This window comes from Talaromyces proteolyticus, assembly GCF_021365285.1.
Source record: "Talaromyces proteolyticus strain PMI_201 chromosome Unknown BGW36scaffold_1, whole genome shotgun sequence".
NCBI lineage: Eukaryota > Fungi > Ascomycota > Eurotiomycetes > Eurotiales > Trichocomaceae > Talaromyces > Talaromyces proteolyticus.
In genome coordinates this window covers 3066909-3090136 of record NW_025764277.1, presented here as the reverse complement: position 1 = coordinate 3090136, position 23228 = coordinate 3066909, and the positions used below count along the sequence as shown (strand labels likewise).

Genomic DNA, 23228 nt, shown 5'->3' with positions numbered 1-23228 from the left:
ACTATACTTCTCAGTAAGGTTAATGAACTGGCAGATCTCATTCCATTCCTGCCTCTGTTGAAGACTTGCAATTGATCCCAATCGAAAATGCTGACTTGCTGATATGGGGCTTCCACAGATAGTCTTGCCGGCTACTGGCTACCCGCTCAGCCGTAACCAATCGACAGTCGAAACCAAGGAACTTCGTAGCTTTTCAGGATTTGGTCATCCATTAAGCACAGTCAGAACTCCATTCTGCGTCAACCATTTCCCCTCGTTCCTTCAATACACGACTTACATGCATGTTTCCCTCATTGTGACCTGCATGTTATTTAAGGGCCAAGTTGACATGGTTAGAGCTCTGAAACGAATATGAATATATTCATATTCTTTAATACCAGTGTGCCCGCTGGTGCCGCTTTGTCATGCTAGATTGGTTTCAACAACTTACTGTAAAGTACTGGCCCAATCAGAGGACTTTACATCAGGGCGATCAAGGCCAGCCTATATTGACATCAAGTCAAAAGTCTTATACAGTCTTGTGGGGTCTTTTCAGGTCTTCCGAAGTCTATCCAAAAGAAGTAAATGCTTTGTAGTTCAAAGCATTGTAGGGTTATTTTTTTTGTTAGACACATTTAGAGTTATTAAGATAGAAAACATTTAATATAATATATAAAGGGCATTTAACTTTTTATATCTAATCTAGCTGTGAGACGGTTATTGGAAAGCAGGCAAGCGTTGGAGCCACCGGCCGAACATAGGGTCCAGGTAGATACAGACTGATTACTAACGTATAGTATATATAACCCCTAGTTATGACATTAGCTGCTTCAAAGGCCGCTTGCCCTTAAATGGTTTAACCCGTTCTTTCATGCATGTTGGTTTCGCAACAGCGCTGAGTGAGCGGCTTCATGGTGCTTAGCACGCTGAGGGATCACTCTCTCTGAGCGCTCTGAGCCCACAGATGCCGCTCAGTGAGCGATCCCGAGCCAGGCCGAGCATAAAGTGGCACCGTACTGAGCGCATTAGCGCCGCACATTTCCAGTTAAGTAGGTTAATTTCACAGCCACGAGTACAAATTCTCGATGATCGTTGCAGCTATCACAATAATTCAAAAGCTATATACCTTTCGAACACAATAATACTGCCAATCCCAATCTCAAACGAAGCATTTCACAATATTCTGCGACGCCTGAGCCTCTGCCACAAACCGCGGGTATTATAAACTAAACAATGATAGACAAAGCAAGCATGTAGCGAGGATGGATTCTGAAAATAGGCACAAGCGAGCATCAGCTCTCGCCTCCCGCCACAGTGTGGCATCAAGCCCACCTAAAGAGTCCTTCGGCCAATGTTGCATTTCCTGAAATCGACCCCTCCCTTGCTCATGGACTCGATATAATGAGCTGGTGGTCATCATCACCCAGATAAGTGTGTTTTCCCATCTATTTGTCTTCCTAGCCGACTGTGCTAACAACTTACGTAGCTCAGAAGAGCACCTCCCCGCTGTGTTCAGGCTCGAACCCAAGTTCTGATAGTTTACCGTAGCTCTGTTTCTCTTTCTTCTTTCGCTCTTCCTCTTCTTTCGATTTCAACTCCTTGATTTCCTTGATGGATACCCTGGTAAGCGTCTCGGGCACGTCGTCTTCGGTATCGAGATCCTTGAGATCAGCGAGTTAGCACAGCCTGACAATACAAATATAAATGAGTAGCTTCAAGGGCTATACTCACAATCTCTCCCAACAGTAGAACATTTTCGCCGCGCACGAGGAAAAGGCCGACAGGCTCTTCGGCATAAAATTTACCGGAATATGTTCTTTCAACGGTATCTTGGAGCACCAGATTTGCTGTAGGATTCGTAATCGCGTGTCAGAGATAATTTGTTTGGGTTTGACCATCGGCATGGCATAGCATATAGTAGGTTATAGAAGAGTCATACCGAATTGATCCCAGCTACGAAGGACACCGATTAACTTCCGGCCATCGCGAAGGACAAGAACAAGTTTTTCTAACACAAGACGGTCAGCAATGCAGGGCTAATGGCATAACCACATGGAACCATATAAAGAGCCCTTACTATCTGTCAAATCCAATAACTGCGCTGCCGTCGTGAACATCTGCGGGGGGAGCTGAGGGGGTCCCTGGGTAGGGGGCGGCGGGCCACCAGCATTTTGCTGCTGCTGCTGCTGCCCTTGTCTGGGGCTGCCAGCTCGCTCGTGTATCGATAATCTTTCCATATTTCGTCTGTGGTACAGAAAGCGATGTGTGGGTGGATGGGTATGGCGGGGACAGAGCGGGCGCGGCGATAGGAAGAGTCTTGTAGGTTGATGAGGATAAATTGGGTCACGTCTGTAAGAGCGAGGCTGATAGTCTCATTCTGAGGATGGTTTGAAATAGTTAACGAAAAGCATACAGAAATAGCTGCGAATTGCCTCGAGCAATTGAATTGGTAAATTCCAGGACGCGCGATGTGGTTGAGCCAATCCATCAACCGCAATTCTGCAATCGGCAGAATGAATCGTGTTTGCCTTGTTTGCACGCCAAGGCGCAGTACATACTACAAACGACAGAACATTATTCTTTGCATTTATAAGACCTGATGCTTTGATATCCTATTTTTTTTTTTAATTATTACAGGCTTGATATTTCATTCTTCGACTTCTCCTACTTCTGTTATTTCCTTCACAACCCTTAAAAAATAATGAAAGATCGAGAGATCGAAAAATAGAAAGTCTGAAAGCATCAAATGTCAGAAGGGCTAACGAGTCAAAGGCCGAAAATGTTAAAGATTACAATGGACATGCAGTTCCACAATCAGTTACTGGTGTTCCGACACTGAGCCTGGGATAACTTTCAGAGCATTGCATATTGATATTATCAGATTTATAGTATGGATATAAATATATTGATCAGGGACACGCGGAAGCGTAATTGATTGCGGTGACATACTTCCTACGACAATGAAATCTCCAACGCCGAATCCAAAGGCTAGAACCACATGATGAGCTGGGGTAGTCTCTTACATACAATGCAAATAAACTATAGCGAGGAAAAATCAAATTATACGAATAGATAGAACAGAGGTGGAATGACGGTAGATGTCTTATGCATTCACGCCCTGACTTCGGGGGTTGTCTTTTAACTCAGCTTTGCGCGTATGCACGCCACTCTGGCTGGCAGTAAATGTACATTGCCTCATTAAAGGGAGCCAATAGATAGACATAATTTCATCTCTTGTGTGGTATTTCACTCCTGGAGTAGATACAAGATAATAAAAAATGAACAACTTCATTCTCAAATTGCATATATAACATTTGGACTATTAACCATCCAGCCTTAAGATTATAAGTCAGGCTGTGGTCTAAAAATGAGAAATACGAATAACAATTTCGTCTGCTATGTAAAACAGGGGAAGAACAGGACAACTGCAAATAGTAAACACAGGAGGTTCTGCAACAGACTCAAATTCAAAAAACCGCCCATGCCATTTCCAGCTAGCGCAAGCATAACTCGTCAACGATTGGAAATATGATATCCGAGCCACGCTATGCAATGCAATCTTTACCACTCATAAAGGTACAACAACAAGGGGGAAGAGAAGAAGGAGAAAAACCAAACGCGGGAATGAAAAAGGCGAAAACTGGACTAAAGTTGAGATTATACGAGCCCATACAATCCGCACACGGTCAAACCACACTGATACCGCGACGCTGCTCCCTCATCCGCTTTTCGCGGCGTGGGCTATACGTTGAGCAGTAAGGTTCGTCCGAAGAACCGATACTCGCTCGGACGGGGTCTTGCGAGGGGTGATATGCGGGGCTATCGGGCGATGGGCACAGTTGGATGGCCTTCAACTGGTCCTCTGTGATGACTTTGGACTGGTACAAGTATTTCATGAGCTCGAAGCTCGGTCGTGTGGTAGCGAGGGAGTGGCCCTTCTCAAAATGCTCGTGGGCGGTGTGTTCCAACATTGCGTCCCAGGATCCAGCCGCAGTCTTCTTTTTAAAGTCCATGGCACACCACTGACAAGTTGCGTACTGGGGTAGTGGGCAACCCCGAAAGTGACTCAGCACGTGTGTCTTCCAGGGCTCGATGCGGTCTGATCCGTGGTCGCAAGGAAGGACGTGGAAGAGACAATAATAGGCCATTGGGGTGGATTGGCCGATGGAGGATGTTGGCGACGCGATGAGGTTCCCTGTGCTATCGGTCTCGAGCATGTTGACGACCTGGATTTTGGCTGCCATTCGAGACGATATGGACATGTCAGACATGGACTGTGAGCCGTTCGACAGACTGGGCGCCGGTATGGAGGATGGGGTCATGCTTTCCGGGTTAGAGAGGCTTGAGATTCCGTTCTCTGCAATGACGGTGTCGGTGGATGAAGCCTGCGTGTGACGACTGGTGCTAGATTGCAAGTTTCTGGCAGCAGGTATGTAGCACCTGGAAGCGATTCTATCACAAAAGCCCCCGGAGGGATCCTGTGCCCAATATTTTAGTTGATATTGCTCGGCAGTCACTACCAGGGCTAGTCAGCATTGTTTTCCCTCGTTATCTCCATTTAAACGACCATTACACACTTTTCACATCATTCTAGGTGTATAACACTTGAGAATGAAAAGGGGGAAACAATTTAAAATAGACAGTGAGTTGTATAATCCGAGGTGGGTGGATGAATAGAGATTTGGGCAGAGAAAACATATTAAGTAAACCAGACTCACACTAAGCCTCTGTCTATCAGAGGATGATAAGTAGCATTTTCGCGAATTCCCAAACCCTTATCCAACGCAACTGCAATCTGCAGCCTGCAGTAAGCCAATCGAGAGTTAATTTCCACACACACACTCATGCAACCCGTCTCAAGTGTAAGCGCCAAAGATAGCCATTTTCGTGGAGTGGGAAAAGAAATTAGAGAGTGTGAGAGGGTTTGAGCCTCAATTATTTTTTCACACCGTCGGGTGTGAGAGGAGAAGTATTATTAACGGCGCAATCACGCGCAAATCGGAGTTGATTTAAAAGAGACTCTGAGAGAGGAGGGGGAGGAAAAAAGTGCTATTGGGCTCGGGCAGCCAGCGGATGGCGGCATGAAGGAAAAGAGGAAGCACGATGCAGAGACGGGCCACGTTGATAGCGACTGTAGTAGTGTCAATTCAATAGTGCAAAATGCAATGATTGCAGCAGCGGGGTTGCGTCAGGTAACGCAAGAGGGCCAATTGAAGCCGAAGTGATGCACGCTTGATACTCGATTGGGGCTGGAGAGGGAGTGGGGAGCGAATGAGAGTAATAATCCTCACTATTTTCACAAGCAAGTCGAACGGCTTCTCCCGCTGCACTCTGCACGCAATATTAACTGTCAATTAGTAGAATATGCTCACTGGCCATGAAATTGCGATCGAAGACGCGGTCAGACACACGTACTGTACAGTTCTAGTAAACGATGTATGCAGTGTATGCAGCGGCTTTTCTACGGATTATCTTGCTCAATTGCGTGAGTGGTGCGTCTCTGTCGCTGGCATGTTCAGCAGTGATCTCCAATCGCAGCTTTCCACATTGTACTGGCTGACATGGTGGCTATATGTATGTCTGGTGTGTCCAATGCCATGTCGATTGTTACACAGCATCCGCAAACTTAAACAAAACGTATGCAATAATCGGATTATTACAAATAGAAACAGAGCAAAAAGTGGGGTTTGGAACAATTGAGAGCTTTTTATTGAGTAGTGAATATATACAAGTGAACTCGAGTGTCTTAGCCATCAGTTCAGTCTGAGTCATCCAGATTCAAAGAAGATCGATCCCGCTTGTCTATCGTCGTCGAAAACTCGGTTTTGGCGACGATGATACCGGACGGAATATTCAAATGCTCTTCGCTAGAATTAGATGGGTCTCTGCGCATTACTGTTGCGGTCGATTTGCCGTAAAAATGTGCGTCATCGGCGCGTGTGGATGGTAAGCCGGCATCTTGGCCAGCGTAGCGCTGCGCTGTGCTATCCATGGGCATTCCGCTTCGAGAATTATCGCGGTTCGTGCGGATGAAGTCGACTAGTTTGCCGAGGACGGCGAATTCGAGTTTCAGTTTGAGACTGTAGACGGCGGCTTTTAGTGTGATCTGGATTGCGTATTCGCTGGCGTATTCGAAGCCAAGGAGGACGAGGTCCATGAGGATAATGATGATGTTGATTCCAATGAGTTGATATTGTGTTCGGCGGTGGGAGTGTGAATTATTAGAAAGACGGAGGAGTCTAGCAGTCTCGTATAGATAGAAGCCTGATATGACGGTTTCTTGGATACTAAACCCAGTCATTTGGATCTTCTCCATGATATTGTAGCCGTTGATAAACCGGGATGAAGTGGCGTTGTGAACGTTCGACCCATATGTCAGAACAGATGTTGGGAGATGCAAGATGACAAAATTAACCATGATCATGTATAGCAAACGACGCAGTCTTTTCTGGTCACGCATGACCAAATGAAGTCGGGAATAAAGGACTAGTGATTGGCCAGTCACCATCACCCACCATCCAACTGTCAGAATACTGACAGATACCCATACGTTCACTTGGCTGAAGAATTTGAGAATAAATCCGACCGAGTAAGGAACGACCCCAAGCAGTCCGGACAAGAGAAGACTCCAGAAATAGAGGCCTCGGAACCGCTTGAATGATAAAAGCACGAGGACTATGAGTTCGATGGCGTTGTATAAGGCCAGTGATAGGAATAGAATCACGAACATGGACAGCACGGTGTATTTTGAACCAAGATTGCCCGAGATGCCATCAAGCGGGCCGGAGGGGCCAGCTCCATCGTCGGCGTCGACCATGTTGAGGAAGACTTGTCTTTAGCAGAGAAGATGATCAAAACCTACTTCCCCAGTTTGCATTTGTGTATAGTGGGCATCGATTGGGATCGTATACCGAAATATAGAATACTCGGCTGAAAAGGTGTGCGTATAATGATATCGTCCGGCGAGTAAGAATCCGTAGGCGTTCTCGTCGCCAATGCGGCAACCCATTCAGCGAAAGTCCTGTTCCATATAGCGAGGTTATTTGCAAAGGAGCATTTTGAAGTATGGCCCCTTTGTCCCAGAAAACGCCAGCTATCGGTTGTGAAGCGGGATCCCCGGACTGGATAGCGCTGACAGGGCTGACAGAATCAGCAGTCAATCCAAGCACACGGTAATCCTGTTGAAATTTAAGGCTATCAGCACAAATAGAAATAAGCAAACTTTTTCACTGTTGAAACTTGACAGTCAATGTGAACAGACTCCGGCAGGGTCTGCAAGGATTACCCAGGCAGTAGACGATGAACGCCAATGGGCAGTATATAGCGAACAGCGCCAAAACGCCCCCAGTGCAGCTGCGGCTTCATAGCCTTTTTATCCAAACCCTATCGAATCCTGGCAACTAAGGGAAATAAGCTAATAAACTTTGTATTGTTTCAGGTTAGTTGGTTCGGGTGTCAACAAGCCAAGATCACCGAGCAGTGACTTAGGTCCACGGTAGGTACCGTCTTATTGGCTGGGGGCTTGGTAGTATTTGCTTATTGCAAATTATTTGCGATGCAGGCGGTGCCAGGTACAGACCAGCAGCAAATTATGTTCGCACCTCAATGGCTGCGAAAGCCCAAACTTAGGGCATGAAAACGGCACGAACTAACTAGCCACATCGCTAGTGTGAGGTATTCGGCCTGTCAAAGGCTGGGAACCAAGCCGTCAGCACGATAAGTGGCAATCTTCTCCGCAACGAGAGCCACGCCACTGAGCCATGACTCGGCGCATCATCGGCGATCGTGGTTTTCCTCGTATGCGAGTGATTGCTACCCCACCAGGTGTACCAACGCGGCGCCTCGTTGGTGGTTTGGTTCCGTGGCCGCTATTCTAGAAGGAAAAGGCTGATCCTCAACACCCCAGGCCTTAGCACTGCGTATGTATTATCGCACGTTGGCCATGCTGTGTTCGTGTTAGTAACATTTACTCTCCAACATTCTAATCCATCAGGATTCTGGTTCATGATTCAGGCTTCAGCGACATCACGCTTACCTGTTAAGGTTTTATTAGGCGAAAAGTCTCGCCCTGACCTTCAGACGGAGAGATTTCTCCGTGGTTTGACCCAGCCGAAAAATAGAGGTTAATAAATAAGCATTGACCATATCACCCAATATCACGCGCTGGTCGACGCACACAAGCCAATGTGATTGGTAAAGGGAAAATGTAAACGGCCGTTTCTCCCTGGGTTTCGGGGAGATAAAACCGACTCAGGAGCCATTACGCGGCCCTAAAGATAATGCATGCTAACTTGGTTGAGGAGGTCCTGTAACTATGGAATTGCCAGCCACGGCCCAACAATACGAGCTGACAGCCTGGACCAACCAACGCAAAGTATGCAGCTGATGGTTATCGGCCAAAAAATGACTAGGCTTCACGCAAAATAGATAAAGTTTGCCCTAATTTTCCTGGCGAATCCTCCTCGGCAACGCCGTGTTAGTATCCTGACTCTCAACTAAGAATTCACGTGTTGGTCGTCAATAATATAAGTTAGATTGCAATATAACAGGACAAGGTTCATAGCCGCACAGCATCGGTTTCACATGAGTAGCATCCGCCTCTTCGCATTTCTTATGTTCTGCACAAAAAGAAAAGAAAAAGTTTCGCTTTGACCTCAAAACTAGCTACTCAGGCTTGACTCCTTGAGGCTTGACGCCGCTTGAGAATGGAGTTCTGGTATTTCTGGACCCCTGTACCCCGCAACAAGGGGTAAATGTCAAATGATCTGCAACAACTTCTACGAGCCATGGGTTTCACTCCTTCTAAGCGATCATTGTGATAACGGCGCAGAGCAAAAGACGTCGTGCATGTGATAGGACCTCTGCATAGCTTCGGAGAACACTGCCGAAATGGTTTAATATTGTGAGGCTTGTCGCGCCTAGACTAGAAGAGACTGACGCTAACTATGCGTATGGAGTAGTTAACAGTCGCCTGCAAAGCAGAAAGAAAGCATAATAACCAGAATAGATGTCATCATCATATCATCATCAAATGCATATGTCACCTGGAAAGGCAAGACTTCGCAAATCATAAAGAGCAAAATAAACCCTGGGGGCTGAAGCAAGATTCTGCCCAACTCTAATCGCTGTTAGTGCTAGGAGCAGTCGTACTATCATCCGTCACTGTTGTGACAGCACTGGACGGATCGCTGGAGTCCTCGGACTCATCCATGCGTTGTAACAATAAGGATTTGCTTCTAAGAATCTCCGCGGCCAGTGCAGCCGCCCGGGTCTCAACCTCGAGTTTATTGATCCCGTCGCCAACCTCGATGATATCCTCGTCATCAACCCGTATCCGGCAAATGTACACGAGCTCACAGTCCGCGTCGCTCTGGCCTTGACCCGCAAGCTTCTCGGTTCGCGTGCTGATCAAGACCTTAGCTGACTTGGCTGCGATGTATAATTGGTTGCGGGGATGTAACAATTCAATGTCCCCACGAATAATGCGACGTAGGTACTGGAATAGGCCAATTCGCTCCAAAAATCCACGGCAAGTATCCAAAGATCCGTGCGAGTCGACAAAAATCGCTCCCAATATACTTTCAATAATGTCGGAGAAAAACTTGCCAGCATTGATTCGAAACAGTCCTGCCCAGGGATATGTCGATGCATGCTGTAATGCCTCGTCAACTTCCCCGCTCCAGGTTTGATACCGCTGCATGGTTTCTTGCTGTGCGTTGACGATCTCCCACGAAGCTCCGTGCCTCATCATTTGCCACAAATACGTCTTATACTCAGTTTTTACAATCGACACGTGAGCCATCCCTGGAACGGCTGCTTCCTCGCGCTCTTCGACGATGTAAAGACTCAAGCACAGAAAAGCAAGAAAGTCTGCGTTTACAAGCGTTGTCCGCATTAGATGCATATCTTGATGCGATAGCTCCGTTGGAGCATTATTGAAAAGTTCCTGGACAACAAGGTGGTCAAGCACTGAGTCACCAAGAAACTCCAGTCGCTGATACGAACCGGCTTCGTCCTGACAACATGGGTGCGTCAGTGCTTCAAGGAGCAGACTGGGCTTTGTAAACTTGTGCCCCAAGATCTCCTCCATCTGTGCCAATTTCGGATGTATCTCCGCTACATCAGACATCAACGACCCCTGATTCAACAGACGAATCCCCTCTTCTAGAGACGTCCACTCAACCTCTGGAAGAAAGACTCGTGCACAGGTAGACATTTTGTCGATCCCTCCATCCAGATAGGCAGCACCCAGGAGAGCTTCTACAACGTCGGCCAGAACCTTGGTCGACAGCTCTCGTTTTGCATTGGGCGGTTTTTTCGCCTCGTCAAAGTCAGAGACTCGGCTTGGTCTCCATTTGCGTCCCGTGAACGGCTTGGTCAGGATATACTGGTCCAAGCCAATCCGTCGGGCGGCTTGCGACAATCGGTCGTTTGATACCACGTTATCCTTTGCAGCAGACAGCAACCCCTCGTGCCAAAGGGGGTTGGCCGCTGTCAATTGAATTGATGTGATAAACTTCAGGAGACTGTCTCCGAGGAACTCGTATCGCTGGTAATCAGTAGGCTCCCTTGCGACTGAAGCGCTAATGGCTGTCAGGACATGGCTTAGATCTTGGAATTTCACCCGAGATAGAATCGTTCTTGCCAGTCTCTCAGCGATGTAGAGCGTCTCTACCTTATGCGTGATTGAGGGGACAAAAAGAGCGAATTTGGAGAATTTCACAGGAAGTCTAGAAATCGAACAAGACCGAAGGGGTATGCACTGCTGTGTTGTATGTGCCAAGGGCGCTTGAGCATCTTGAAAGATTGTATGAAGAAAGTCTGCACGTTTGGGCAACGTACGGCCCTGGATATGAGGTTCTGGTTTGGGTGCGGTATCTTCATCTCCTTCAATGTCCTCCATAGCGTCATCTGTCGCTACTATATGGACGATTCGCTCGACTAAAAAGGGCCGGGAATATAGCTCGTTGCTACGAGCAAGCCCTAACGCATCTAACTGGCCTGCCGTAATGCAATAAACTGCGTCATTGGCTTCATATTCTCCTTCGATTGAGGAAACCCACTGCTCGACAGGCATATGTAAGCCTTTCTCCGGCCAGAATAGTGTAACGTAGTCATTCTCTTTCCATGTTATGCGCCCCTGATAGGTAGAATATAGAATTTCGTGGGTAAATCGTGCACTGTGCTGATTACTGCCAGTTGGCACTACGCCATGGTCGTAACACAGGCGCGCTTTAAAAGAAATCTCTTCATTCCAAAACAATTCAAACTCCCAATCACACGGCAGACGCTTGGGTAACAGCATCACCATATCTGGTAACCCCAAGGGATTTGCCTCGAAACAAACACGCGTGGGAATCAACGCTACATCGCTCCTTCGTAAATGGGCTATATCAGCCCAAGGGTCCCAGCATTCAGAAACTTTGACAAGCTTCACTTGCTTCTCCTGCGCGGTATTTTCTGGATCCAAGTGTTTGGAACGGTGAATGGGCATTAGGTTATCGTTTACCAGACCTGCTTTGTACAGCGCGAGATATGCTTGAAAAGCAGCATCCCTTTTAGCCCGTTTTTCCGTTCTCCATCTGAATTTTGAGTGTGCAACACGTAGTGATGGGTCGAGGTAACTTGGTAGGACAACTTTGGCCGTAACTTCGTCTGTAACATCATCCCGAGCAATGACGAAATCGGGTCGGTTGTCGATAAAAGCGCACGTTATTGTGGCGCAGAAATATGCTAAATATTCTCGGGCGTTCTGATGGTGGAGGACAGCGCTGTGTGATCATTAGAACTTCCAGTTCAAAAGTAGATCGTGACATGCTCACTCAGTAGTAGGTATCCGAAAGAACTCCGTACTATCTTCCTCAATATCTTCCAATGCCTTTATTTCCTCTAGCAATCGCTGGTCGTCCGCGTATATTTTCTTCAGGTGCTCCTCCATCGTGATCCACTTGGCAACACTTTCAGTATCAGCGCCATCAATAAGCAAAATGAGCTTAGACTCCTGGTCACGAGCTCTGCCTCTCCTTTGTATGAATGACCTCAGTTCTTTCGGAGGGTCAAAGCAAATCACCATATTGCACGCAGGAACATCAATTCCTTCTTCCAGGACTGAGGTAGCTACCAAAACGTTAATTTTTCCAGACCGCAGGTCATTCACTGCGTTCTTTTGATCTCTTGGAGTAAACAGTTCTGTTATATTTGACTTCCTTTTGGCGTAGCTCGAGCTGCCAAGGAAATGGGCAGTTATTATCCCTTCCATGAGCGGATGGACTGAGAGCATATGTGCCAACATGATGACCGTGGCACGCTGTTCAGCAAAGACAATAATACGATAACCCGGGTGAAACGATTCCACAATTTTCCTCACTAATAACTCCGCTTTGTGCGATATTTCGTCGGGCTGGCTTCCCCAGCGCCTTCCTTCCATGGCGGGTTGGAGGATTGAAAGACGATTCATCATATATACCTTCTCTGCATCGTCCCAGAGGCGGAAAACGTTGTTGTTTGATTTCTTCACAACTCCTTCAATGAATCGCTCAGTGCATGTGGCAACAAACACATCTGCCGCCCACGAACCAAGCCCGGTTTGAAGGACTTGAGCTCGCTGGGTGAGAGATTCGATTTCCGTTCTTGTGAAGGTCTTTCCAGACTCGAGGGTCTTTTCTAGCGTTGCTTGACTCTTCGGATCCTTTCTCACTCGAAGTAACTTAATATAAGGGTCGTTTTCAATATCCATGAACGTGGTATATAGAAGAGTATCAAGACAGTTTAACAGCTCTGATCTCTCCTCCGTTTCTTGTTGATACTTTATTAGCACGATTTCTGGGGTATGGGTATGCTTCAAAAGTTCCTCTCGTTGAGCGACTGGCGTGCGGCAGATAGCATGTAAGTTTTCTTCTAGCAGTCTTTCCTCAAATCAGCACATCCCCAGGCTGAAACCATACCATGTAAACTCACTTGACGGCAGCCGCAGTGGCTTTCGCAGCTGGACTTGCAGTCAGCCCCAAAATTCCAGGCAATTCAGCATATTCACTTGTCAGACGCGCATGATGATATAAACGCATGATGCCGTTGAAAGGACTGGCTCCGATACATCTGTGTGCTACAACATGCCATCAGAAAACTACCAGAAAAGAAAAGAAAAGAAAAGAAAAATGACTGCAAAACCAGCAATTACCTTCGTCAAATACTAGAAGTGCCAACTTCGACAATTTAACGAAACCGCTGGACATAGCATTCAGCAGCACCTGTGGCGTTGAGACCACGATGCGTTGATTCAGCAAGATCTTATCCCAGATTTTCTGCGTACTCCAATGATCTACATTGTCACTCCCTAACAGCAATCTGCTTTGATATAGTGGTAGTTGTTTGCAGAAAACCGCGTACTGCTGCTCGGCCAATGCCACTGTGGGTGCTAAGAACCATACTAGCTATAGTATGTCAGTACCTTGGACGCATACATAACACAATACGTAGAACCTACCTTATCTGGAGAACACCTCATAATTTCTTCCTGGACTCGGAGAATAGCACTGGAAAGAAATGAGTCATTTGACAAACACCAAGTATTTGGGGTATGGAAACATACATCTGTGTCTTGCCACTACCTGTTTCCATCTTGACGATAAATCCATATTGGTTAGTATCAAAGGTATTTTGGCAAGCATCGCAATGAACCAACCGCTACTATTATATTCCGACGCAAACTTTCAGTGAGCATTTCTTGCTGGTATGCTCTTGGCTTGAAGATCCTAGCATTAGCCTCATCGATTGGCGTCGAAGCCCCTTGTAGAAGGCCTTCTTCGGCCATGATCGAAAGGATCGATACGTGAAATATCGCAATTGATATTTTTTGATGTCTAAAGTACCAAGCAATCTTGTCTGTTAAACTTAGGATCATGCCAAGGGTCTGTCAAGCTTCAATGCGCTATTCCTTGTGTCATCTTTATCCAGGTGCTGATGAACCAAACGCGGGGCAAATGCCCAAGGCAGAGGTGCATAAGCCACAAGGCTGGCGCTTTCGACCTGGCTCTCTTCGGTTTATTAGGCTAGGTAAAAGATCAATGAGGGTTAGATAAACGAATTGAATAGAAGTATATATAAGATGTAATGGGACATATATGTCGCTAAATGTTTAGACCCTTGACACAAAAGCGAGATGTTTTCGGTTTGTATATTTTTAGCCAGATAAAGATCGGTTCTGCAAGGGTCCACTATCAATATTTACACAGCACACCGCCACATGACCGGACCGATTCATTTTAGGTATGTATTTGCGCATTCAAATTGTTTAATGAATTATTATCATGAAATCGGAGTTAACAAAGCATCCTCCAATACAAGTCCTACGCTTTGCTGACCCTGGAGTCCCTCAGGCGAACCCACCGTCCTAACTAGCAGATTCATTGCCATTTATCGAACGCATGTAGAGAAATGACTCTACTATAATACAATAAAATGTAGCGTAAATTCGGCTAAACGACACTATTAGTCGCATCTATAGATTGGTCAAGTAGTCTTCAATCTCCTCCTTGGTGAGCTTCCTGAACCGTGGCCCTCGGGCACCCTCTACTCCTTGGTAGCCCAGCAAATGATCCGCAGGGGGTCCGACGATACCTGAGAGAGTATTAGTATAAATATAAGATATAATGGATGTAGTAACGTACCAATCTCGACAGTCTCGCCGTTCATTTCGCCTTCGATCGTCTCTTTCAATGTCAACAGAGCAATGTGGATAGCATCTTCCAGTTCCAAACCCTCGGTGTATCGCTTCTCAAGAAAGGTCTTAGCGCTCGTCGCGCTTTTGCCAATTGCCGTGGCTTTCCATGGGAAATAGCTCCCGCTGGGATCGACCTGGTATAGACTTGGGCCACCCTTGAGAATGCCACCAGTCTTGCCACTCACTTTCTTTTCACTACCTTCTTCCGTAGCCTGCTCAGCTTCGGGCTCGACACCCTCGTCCCATCCTGCGATAAGCAGACTGACACCGTATGGGCGAACACCTCCGGACTGTGTGGCTTCTTGAACAACACGGGCGACGTCTTGGACCAATATACGTGTAGGCGGGTATTCGTTGTAGATGCGCTTGTAGCCGGTGTGAGAGACTTTGCGGGCCTTGTCGACGAGAACTCGGTAGTCAGGGCTCATGCCAGCATAGACCATTCCAATATCCGGCGTGACTAGAGCGACTTTTTCCAGGGAGGGAGGATCGATTAAAGGAGACGACGATTTCTTTTCGGTAGCAAGGACAACTCCATTCGTAGCTGTGACCAGTCAATGGGGGAGGAAGCAGCGTAGAGAACTCTTCCGACGTACCTTTGATACCCAGCGCTGTGACGCCTGTGTTGACGGCGTTCAAGGCATATTCTGTAACGGTTAGAAGCTTGTCGAGATAAATAGCACTTGGGGCCAATACCAATCTGGACCAGCTTTCCGCTGTTGATGGCTACTGTTAGCTGCGGTCAATCGTTGCGGCAGATCTGGAGCTCCTACCTGGGGGAGAAAGTGGTGAGGGAGAAGGAATAACGGTCCGCCATGGATGTAAGAAATGTATGGAAGCTTCAAGGCAGGTATAAGTCTGAACACGAAGCTCCGTTGCTGGATAAAAAGGAACTGGAGATGCGAAACGAAGCTGTCGACAGGACGTAGAGTGATGATAGCACCAGGCGGCCAGATGTTGACGCGGAAGCCGCCTGCCAGGGCGGTCAGAGCCACTAGCCCCAGACAGGGATAGCGCATATAAGCTGCAGCTCCGCACCTCTTTTTCTGTCATTTTCTGCTTGCTTCGGCTTTCTCGTCGTCGAACACTTGCTTTCTACGAGGCTGCTTTGGCAATAGGCGATGCTTTGTGCAAGTTTGCTATGTGATCTCGTTTGATCCATTATATACTGTACCTCCCTCTCTACGCTTACAGGCCCTCTGCCGCGTCCGCTGGACACGTAGACGCCTCTTCTGGATGTGACCATGGCTGCAGCTCCCAGGGACGTCCCGGCTTGGACATGGCGGGATATTCTTCCCCAATCTCTAGCTGGAATCTCTCCTGAGGATCCTCAGACGCACACGGAAGCTGCTGATGCTACTGAAACCACACCAAACAGACATGCACATGGCTACCCCCCGCGAACATGCCGTATCTGCTTAGACACCGTCTACCCAACCACCGAACCGCCATCAGAATACTTACCAGGCTTTCTTCAGTCAAGACCACGTGTCTTCTATGTATCTCCAGACCCAGAATTCGGCCGGCTCCTACGACCGTGCAAATGCAAAGGGTCTTCTCGCTACGTCCACGAGGGCTGCCTGCAGTCATGGCGGCATGCAGACCCCAGCTATGGATCACGGAACTACTATCAGTGTCCGACCTGCGGCTTCAAGTATCGGTTTCAAAGGGTAGTATGGTCTCGGTGGATTGCTAGTACAATGGCACAGGTCGTGCTCACGTCATCAATTCTGTTATTTACCATCTTTTTGCTCGGTTTTGTTGCTGACCCTATTATTAACCTCTACCTCGATCCTTTGGATACCATCATTGACTCTGACTACTGGGATCCGACATATGTTGCCGACATACCAGATCTCTATGGGAGGGCTACTTGGGCGGACCACTTCCTCAAAGGCCTTGCTTCTTTAGGAGTTTTGTCATTTGTAAAAGCTATTCTTGCTGTATCTCCCTTCCAATGGTGGCGTCTACGCGGCACTGGCCTGGGCAGTAGCGGTGGTCGAAGAACCGGCCGAGACCGAATTGCCTCCATCGGCTGGCTTGTCATCCTCATTGGAGTGGGCACATTCTTATTAGTATGTTAATCCCTTTCACTTTTGATGTATTACCTAACCAGTCTACCAGGCTGTATACAAAGGCGTTCGCCACTGGGCTCGCAATACATTAGAGAAGGCCAGTGAACGTGTTCTGGATGTCCAAGGAGAAGAGGATGACGAAGGTGAAGAAGTCGAGCCTCCACCCGAAGCCTCCGATCACGATAAGAAAGATGAATGAATCCACTTTCCACTTCTAAATTTTTTTCCCTATCGCTTAGTATTCTTCCCTCGCACTACTTAAGTTGCCACGCTCCTGTCAATGACGTGCCAATTAGTCAATGTGCGAAAATTTACGCCCTCCTTCACCAACTCTTGGCAGGATTCGAAGAGTTAGGCATGTTATATGTTCTGCTCGTTTCCTCGGATGCCTGTCCTTGAGGAAGGAGACTCCGCGTGCTTGATTCCCCAGGCAATGTGTGACCTGTTGAACAAGTCTACTAAGGCTTATGCCTGATTAAGTTGCGGTATATTCATGTCATCTCGGCTAGTTTTGAAATAAGATAGACCTTTGAAAATTTTTGGCATAAGCTATAAAACCTGTAAATCAAATATTAGCGTTGAAGCAACTTCATCCTCAATGACTTAGCTGTAGCCAACGATGGTGTCGACATAAGCAAATCCCAAAACTAGGACATACATTGTTGCCAGCACTCCCACCCTGCACAGACAGTTATAACGCCACCTCTCCAAACCTTTCGTATTTAACTTTGTACAGCTGCACAGCCAATTAGCGTTATCACTTTTTCGATCCCCGCAACATGAAACTTTCCCAATTAGGAACATAGTCTTTTCTTCAGTGGGTTTTGGTGTACCTCTTTCAATATGTTTGTGATCAGTAAGAGGTTGGATAGGTGGTTTTTAGGTGGTTTAGCATTGCCTCAGAAGCGATTTGTAAATAGCTATTGCTAGCTGGTAGAACAAAAAAAAACCTTGTATAGGATAGATCTGGTTACACAGCATGTCTGGAGTTCATGAGTAGCTCACTGTTCTTATTGTTTCCAAAACAGGCATGATCACTGGCTTTATTAACATAGACATGCAATGCTTCACTAGGATAATTCTCACTAGAGTATAAGTAAGTTCTAAAACTATGTGAATATCCCCGTAGCTCTCTGGCAGCAATGGGGTTCCTCCTTCCCCGGGCTCTCTCCGCCTTTCCACTTCAGTGTGACCGCCCCAAGACACTGTCATGGCCTTATCTTTCTTTATTTATTCCAAACATCCATTCATCGAGTGAATCATTCGAAACAATTATTATTTGCAATTGCGTAGCTGTGGTAGAAAATTGGGATACCTCGGCAGACTTCATATTGCCATATATGTGCACAGATACGCGTTCGCAGGAAAGCTGAAACAACTCAAATAACCGAGAATAGAAGGAAATATTGCTTCTGGTAGTCTGTTAGGTAGGCCAAAACCAGAACAATCGTTCAATACTATACTTACCTGGGGGCTAATATTCCAGACATCCGTCATCTTTATCGACAACATATAAGTTGACATCCAAATAAACACCCAGTGAAGGGAATATTGAGTTCCTTCATTCTTAACGAGCGAAACGCAGAGATCGCGGTAGCTGCATTTCGGATGTTCTGTTGGCCACAAACACTCCCAGCGAGCAAAGCACTATTGCCTGGGTGGTGTGTACACGGGAGGCAACATGCACGAATTACTGGGTATGAAGAAGAACATCCCTCGCGAGGATTGCACGCCAATATTTGTTGAATACAACAGCCAAACCCTACCGTCGACTGCCCAAGTCACCAGCTTCCATGTCGACCAAGTTGAGAGACAGGGATCTAGGCGTCAAAATAGCTCAGAGTCGCGACTAACAGCTGGTTTAAGCTATCAGTATTACAATGGAAGGAATAACAGGGACATTGTCAAAAGCACACAGCCACCATCTCCAACACACAGCGATCCGTTCGATGAAGAATTACCTAATGACTTCAAACCGAATTGCTGCAGTCTCGATCGAAAACAGGCTTCCTATCGACCCAGGACGTCTTTGAGAGGGAAAGAAGGAACCAGTAGGAGAGAGAAACTTGCTCGACAAGCTGCAACAGATACAAGACATGGATATGGAAAGGTGAAGAATGTACAATGGCAGCCATTTCCTGTCTGGGCAGGTGTGAGAAGGAAGGACCCCCAACTCGTGCTTGCCCTCCCGCCGACACTCCCTGGGAACGACAAACGCACTTCCTTTCAAACGCACGCCGATTACCTCACTTTTCGATTCAATCATCTTCAATATGAACCACCAGAGCTGACAACAACGCCCTTGTCGAAGAACAGAAGCAGGAGCACCACGGAGCATACTTTGCAATCGTCAGACACAATGCCTCCTATCGTCCGCATTCAACATCCCCTCAGGGATCAGATAGAAGCAATCAGGCAGGTGGAAGAAGCTCTATCCGGTCCTGAGATAGACGCATCATTCCGCGACGAGTTTGTAGCCTGGTCCCAAAAACTGGTGAATTTGAACTTCCTAACGCGAGTCCACGCAATGGCTCCAGACCCTGATGGCGGGCTCAAAATCACTGAAAAGGATAGCCATAGAATCGCGGATTGGGCGATTGAGGTGGGCACCCGAATCAGCGAAAGAAAAAATATGATCTACAACGCCATCAGTACTGCTGAAGATATTAGAGAGGAGTTCTTGGCCATGACAGCAAGAGTGAACTTCAACACCGCGACCCTTGCAGAATGTGAGAAGAGCTATCAGACGATGAGAGTCATCATGCAAACGTAAGTGCTAGTGTAACATTAGACTTATATGCAACCTCTGACATTCTCTTGAAAATAGTCAGTGCAGCACCCCTAGCATGTACAAAATCGTTGCACTTGACAGATTCATCAGTCTTTACAGCATCTCACTCTTTGATCCTTTCAAGGACTTCAAATTTCGCTTCACCATTGTTGAAGACGCACCACCATACGACAAAGTAGAAATCCCATTGGATGTTGCTACGCCCCTCGAAGCACTCATGAGAGTTCTCAAAGAAATGTTTGCTTATTACGGAGATTTGATCAACTTAGTCGAAATTATACGGCATGATTTCTTCGAGTCGCTCGAAGAGCGTATTCCGGGTGCATCAGATCGCGCCTTGAGCTTAGTAACTGCTGCAGGACCACCGAATCTGATATGACTGTGAATTCTGTCAAAGGACAGGTCCGGCAAAAACGAAGAAATGACTGGATAACTGCGAGTGATGGGACGACGGTTAAGCAGATACTGCTATAGGCATACTATGCATATTATTCTTGTAACTAGCTTATGCTCCACATTAGGATTAGGTCTCAAAGCTATTACTATTCACTTTAATTAAAGTATTTCCTATTAGGTTTCGTGCTGTCTGCAGATAATGCCAAAAAAGAATTGTTGAAATATTATTATTGTCCATATGGGAAGGACTCCTATACCTCATCCACTCTTGTGATACTGTATTCAAACTTGTATCACTTTGCTGTAATTACAAACACCAGTACCACATGTGATTACAATAACGGCACAAATATGAGGTACCCCGCCGAAGTAGGCGAGTACAAGGAAGCACAAAAATGTTCAAACTTTTGTCATTCTACAATACATCAAAATAACAAGCATCATTAATGATTACAGTACCACGATTATTGTTGGCCGTCCTCATTGCCGCCAATATTAATCCTTGGTACTACCACCTGGGTCTAAAAATGGATACATATCACGTTTGAGCGTCTTAATACTGGCAGAGCATAGTGTGATGAAGCAAATGATTCCAATTTCGCCCATATCTCGGTTTTAAAAACACTCCCTTAAATCTAGGGCCACGTGTATGGAGTCCTCTCCAAGGTTAATTCAAATATAGCAGTGAATTTATGATGATCTTTTTGGCGATCCTCCTTACTATGCCGAAGAGTGGGTGTGAACGTATAATGAATCTGAATTGAGATCTTAGGCTTGTCAACCATATATGGTGGTACTAAATTGTGCTCATTGTTACAATATTTCGGCGGAATAAGAGGCGAAGGCATATACTTGGCATAGACTCTTGAATAGATATCTGCAGTGCTCTGAACGGACATCTCTTGGTCTGGTGGTTGCTCCTTCGGTACTACCAGAACTAGACACGATCGTATGCCATTTACTCAGTTTTCGTGTATATGTTCCTTTTTTTAACAACCGCACGGATTGCAATACATATTTCCGGGTCTGATTCCAAACAGAAATGGGACAAGATTGCTGCGCTCCAGGAATATAAATGTGTTGCGGCCATAAAAACTCTTTGTGCTTCCTCATGTGCCTAGTGAATAACAGACATGACCGCGAGAATATTATTGGCAGAGTTATGCTGTAGCCAATGCCGCAATTATGAGGCCGAATATCTCTCGGGCGCCAACACTCTTCTATTTTGATTTCTTCGAAACGCAGCAGAAAAACGGAGACCATCAAACTGCAGCTCTGGCGCAGCCATATCGTACAAGTCAGTCATCTACGTGAAGTGACTCATCTTTGCTATCATATTGTGTCTTGCAGAACTGGTAGGTTATTGGAGCTTTGGTGCATAACCGTCCAACCTCAGTGCCGTGACTGCAACTTCTTGTAGTTCGTCAAGTTGAAAGCTTGTAAAGCTAGACGGATTGTGTATTTGCTGTACAGTATCATTTAGTAGCTCCGCTTTGGTGACTTACATAGTTTGAGAACTTGAGGAGGATGGTGAGGGTATTGGCCAGATTGTCTATATTATAGTCTCTCTGCACCCCAGAGGGGGTCTGTAGGTGAGGTGTTGCGAGCGACTTCATGATGGTAATCAGTATCTGTTGAGCTGACACGAAAATGAGAAAAAGGCTGATGCAGTGAAAGTGAGAAAAGAAGGAAGGAGCCCCGCCAGCCCCTAGGGCATAAGGCCCCCGAATCGCCCTGTGCATATAATCGGCTTGGGACCAGGAATTAGTTAGTACATTTAAACGCTAGGCACCAGTCTGGGGCAAGAAGTGGGAGGAATTAGGGGCCTAAGCCCCTATAAGACCCCCTAGCGCCAACTGAAACGAGGCCTTCATAGCTTATAGCTGGGTAAGGTCGTTAAACATAAGTAAATAAATGCGGCAAACGGTCAGCACGGCTATCCATCATTACCCAATGTAAGTTGCGTATAGTACGCACCTATTCTCCTACCCCACCTCGCCTGCTTCCCTCCAGGCATATTGATCATCAGTATCGTTTATTAGCAGTTCCACTTTCCTATTAATTACTGCTAGACGCCTAGTCATAATGTAAAGCTGCCCGTTTCAAAGACTCAGTTGACTAACAAACCATTGTTGTCCCAATTTCTGTGCCTACCTAGTTACTCTTGGGATATCCTTTTCACCACTATGATAGACCTCCCAAAATCTACCACTGCGGATCCAGCCAGGAGAATGAACAGCCTCAACCATGGCAAGCCCGTTCATTCAAATTCTGGGGTAGTTTTGTAGCATTCTGCCTTCTTACCTTTGTCTCTGCCCTAGATGTCGCCATCATTACCATCGCTGTTTCCGCCATCGTCGCAGACATCGGCAGCTCTACTCATTATGTCTTGCTTGACATTGTCTGCGCAGATTTGGTTCATCTTCGAGAATGCGGGAAATGTTCTCCTGGCCCGGGGCTTGCTGCTACCATAGGGCCGGTGATCGGTGGTGCTCTCGCGCAAGCAAATTGGCGCTGGATATTCTATCTCGATATTCCCGTCTTGCTTTGGCTGCTACCTTGCTATTCATGCGCACGAAGACGGGAGCATTGAGCAATAGAGGGTCCAAACTACAGCAGGTGGATTATCTGGGAAACCTCATATTCATCCTCAGTATAATATCGCTTTTGATCGGATTATTCAACCTCCCTGGTCGTGGTGGCGCATCATCCTGCCACTCGCCCTTGGTGCCATGGGTTGAATCATTTTCCATATTCAGCAAACCTTCACGAGAAATCCCAGCGTACCTGGCCGCAAACGTCCTCGCTTTTCTCTCTTCCATTATCGTCTAGGAAATCTCATATTCTCTTCCCATTTATTTCCAAGCCGTCCGTGGAACCACAGTGCTCCGCTCCGGCATCTGCTTTCTCCCGTTTGCCGTCTTCGCTGTTATCGCCGGAACCGTGCTCAGCAAATTTGGTCAGTACCGTCCCATTCACGCCACTGCCTTTGCTCTTTCCGCCATCGGGTTTGGCATACTTATTCTCGATAATCGCAACACCCGGTGGCCACGGTCGCTTGGGTCTTCTTCAAGCTGATCGCCAGTGCCGGTGCAGGGATGATCATGTCCGTGCTACTCCCTGCAATCATGGCTGCGCTACCTGATTCCGATGTCGCGTCCGCTTCGGCAACATACATTTTAATCAGAACATTCGGATATATCTGGGGCGTGACGATCCCCTCCATCATTTTCAATGCTGTTTTCAACTAAAACCTGTCGCGGATCTC

At 46.8% G+C, this 23228-nt stretch overlaps 8 protein-coding genes across 8 annotated transcripts; 3 read left to right on the top strand and 5 right to left on the bottom strand.

The window, feature by feature from the left end:
• Window positions 1-1466: 1466 nt before the first annotated feature.
• BGW36DRAFT_284892 (uncharacterized protein) lies at window positions 1467-2096 on the bottom strand (the record flags this gene model as incomplete). Its single annotated transcript, XM_046210273.1, has 4 exons — window positions 1467-1640; window positions 1711-1826; window positions 1919-1987; window positions 2057-2096. 4 exons carry the CDS (start codon window positions 2094-2096, stop codon window positions 1467-1469), a joined length of 399 nt encoding a protein of 132 aa, XP_046078401.1.
• A 1109-nt stretch (window positions 2097-3205) lies between these two features.
• On the bottom strand, window positions 3206-4720 carry BGW36DRAFT_368166 (uncharacterized protein). The gene has a single exon (XM_046214958.1). The coding sequence runs from the start codon at window positions 4299-4301 to the stop codon at window positions 3666-3668; it is 636 nt and encodes a 211-aa protein (XP_046078400.1). The 5' UTR covers window positions 4302-4720; the 3' UTR covers window positions 3206-3665.
• Window positions 4721-5737: 1017 nt separating this feature from the next.
• BGW36DRAFT_286062 (uncharacterized protein) lies at window positions 5738-6796 on the bottom strand (the record flags this gene model as incomplete). The annotated part of the gene is made up of 1 exon (XM_046210379.1): window positions 5738-6796. The coding sequence occupies one exon, from the start codon at window positions 6794-6796 to the stop codon at window positions 5738-5740; it is 1059 nt and encodes a 352-aa protein (XP_046078399.1).
• A 2301-nt stretch (window positions 6797-9097) lies between these two features.
• On the bottom strand, window positions 9098-13789 carry BGW36DRAFT_286390 (putative RNA helicase/RNAse III; the record flags this gene model as incomplete). The annotated part of the gene is made up of 7 exons (XM_046210411.1): window positions 9098-11750; window positions 11802-12884; window positions 12937-13081; window positions 13157-13409; window positions 13463-13511; window positions 13568-13596; window positions 13661-13789. 7 exons carry the CDS (start codon window positions 13787-13789, stop codon window positions 9098-9100), a joined length of 4341 nt encoding a protein of 1446 aa, XP_046078398.1.
• Window positions 13790-14476: 687 nt separating this feature from the next.
• BGW36DRAFT_422312 (putative proteasome component Pre8) lies at window positions 14477-15515 on the bottom strand (the record flags this gene model as incomplete). The annotated part of the gene is made up of 5 exons (XM_046219682.1): window positions 14477-14595; window positions 14646-15242; window positions 15295-15345; window positions 15395-15414; window positions 15472-15515. 5 exons carry the CDS (start codon window positions 15513-15515, stop codon window positions 14477-14479), a joined length of 831 nt encoding a protein of 276 aa, XP_046078397.1.
• A 427-nt stretch (window positions 15516-15942) lies between these two features.
• BGW36DRAFT_286437 (RING finger domain protein) lies at window positions 15943-16972 on the top strand (the record flags this gene model as incomplete). The annotated part of the gene is made up of 2 exons (XM_046210416.1): window positions 15943-16773; window positions 16823-16972. 2 exons carry the CDS (start codon window positions 15943-15945, stop codon window positions 16970-16972), a joined length of 981 nt encoding a protein of 326 aa, XP_046078396.1.
• Window positions 16973-18454: 1482 nt separating this feature from the next.
• On the top strand, window positions 18455-19943 carry BGW36DRAFT_354170 (uncharacterized protein; the record flags this gene model as incomplete). Its single annotated transcript, XM_046213497.1, has 2 exons — window positions 18455-19542; window positions 19601-19943. The coding sequence occupies 2 exons, from the start codon at window positions 18455-18457 to the stop codon at window positions 19941-19943; spliced, it is 1431 nt and encodes a 476-aa protein (XP_046078395.1).
• Window positions 19944-22528: 2585 nt separating this feature from the next.
• BGW36DRAFT_393291 (uncharacterized protein) lies at window positions 22529-23038 on the top strand (the record flags this gene model as incomplete). The annotated part of the gene is made up of 2 exons (XM_046217792.1): window positions 22529-22759; window positions 22793-23038. The coding sequence occupies 2 exons, from the start codon at window positions 22529-22531 to the stop codon at window positions 23036-23038; spliced, it is 477 nt and encodes a 158-aa protein (XP_046078394.1).
• Between the last annotated feature and the right edge of the window lie 190 nt (window positions 23039-23228).

What these genes read in the sequence shown, in the direction of transcription:
- BGW36DRAFT_368166 (XM_046214958.1), bottom strand. Translation starts at nt 4,301, where the DNA reads ATGACCCCATCCTCCATACCGGCGCCCAGTCTGTCGAACGGCTCACAG.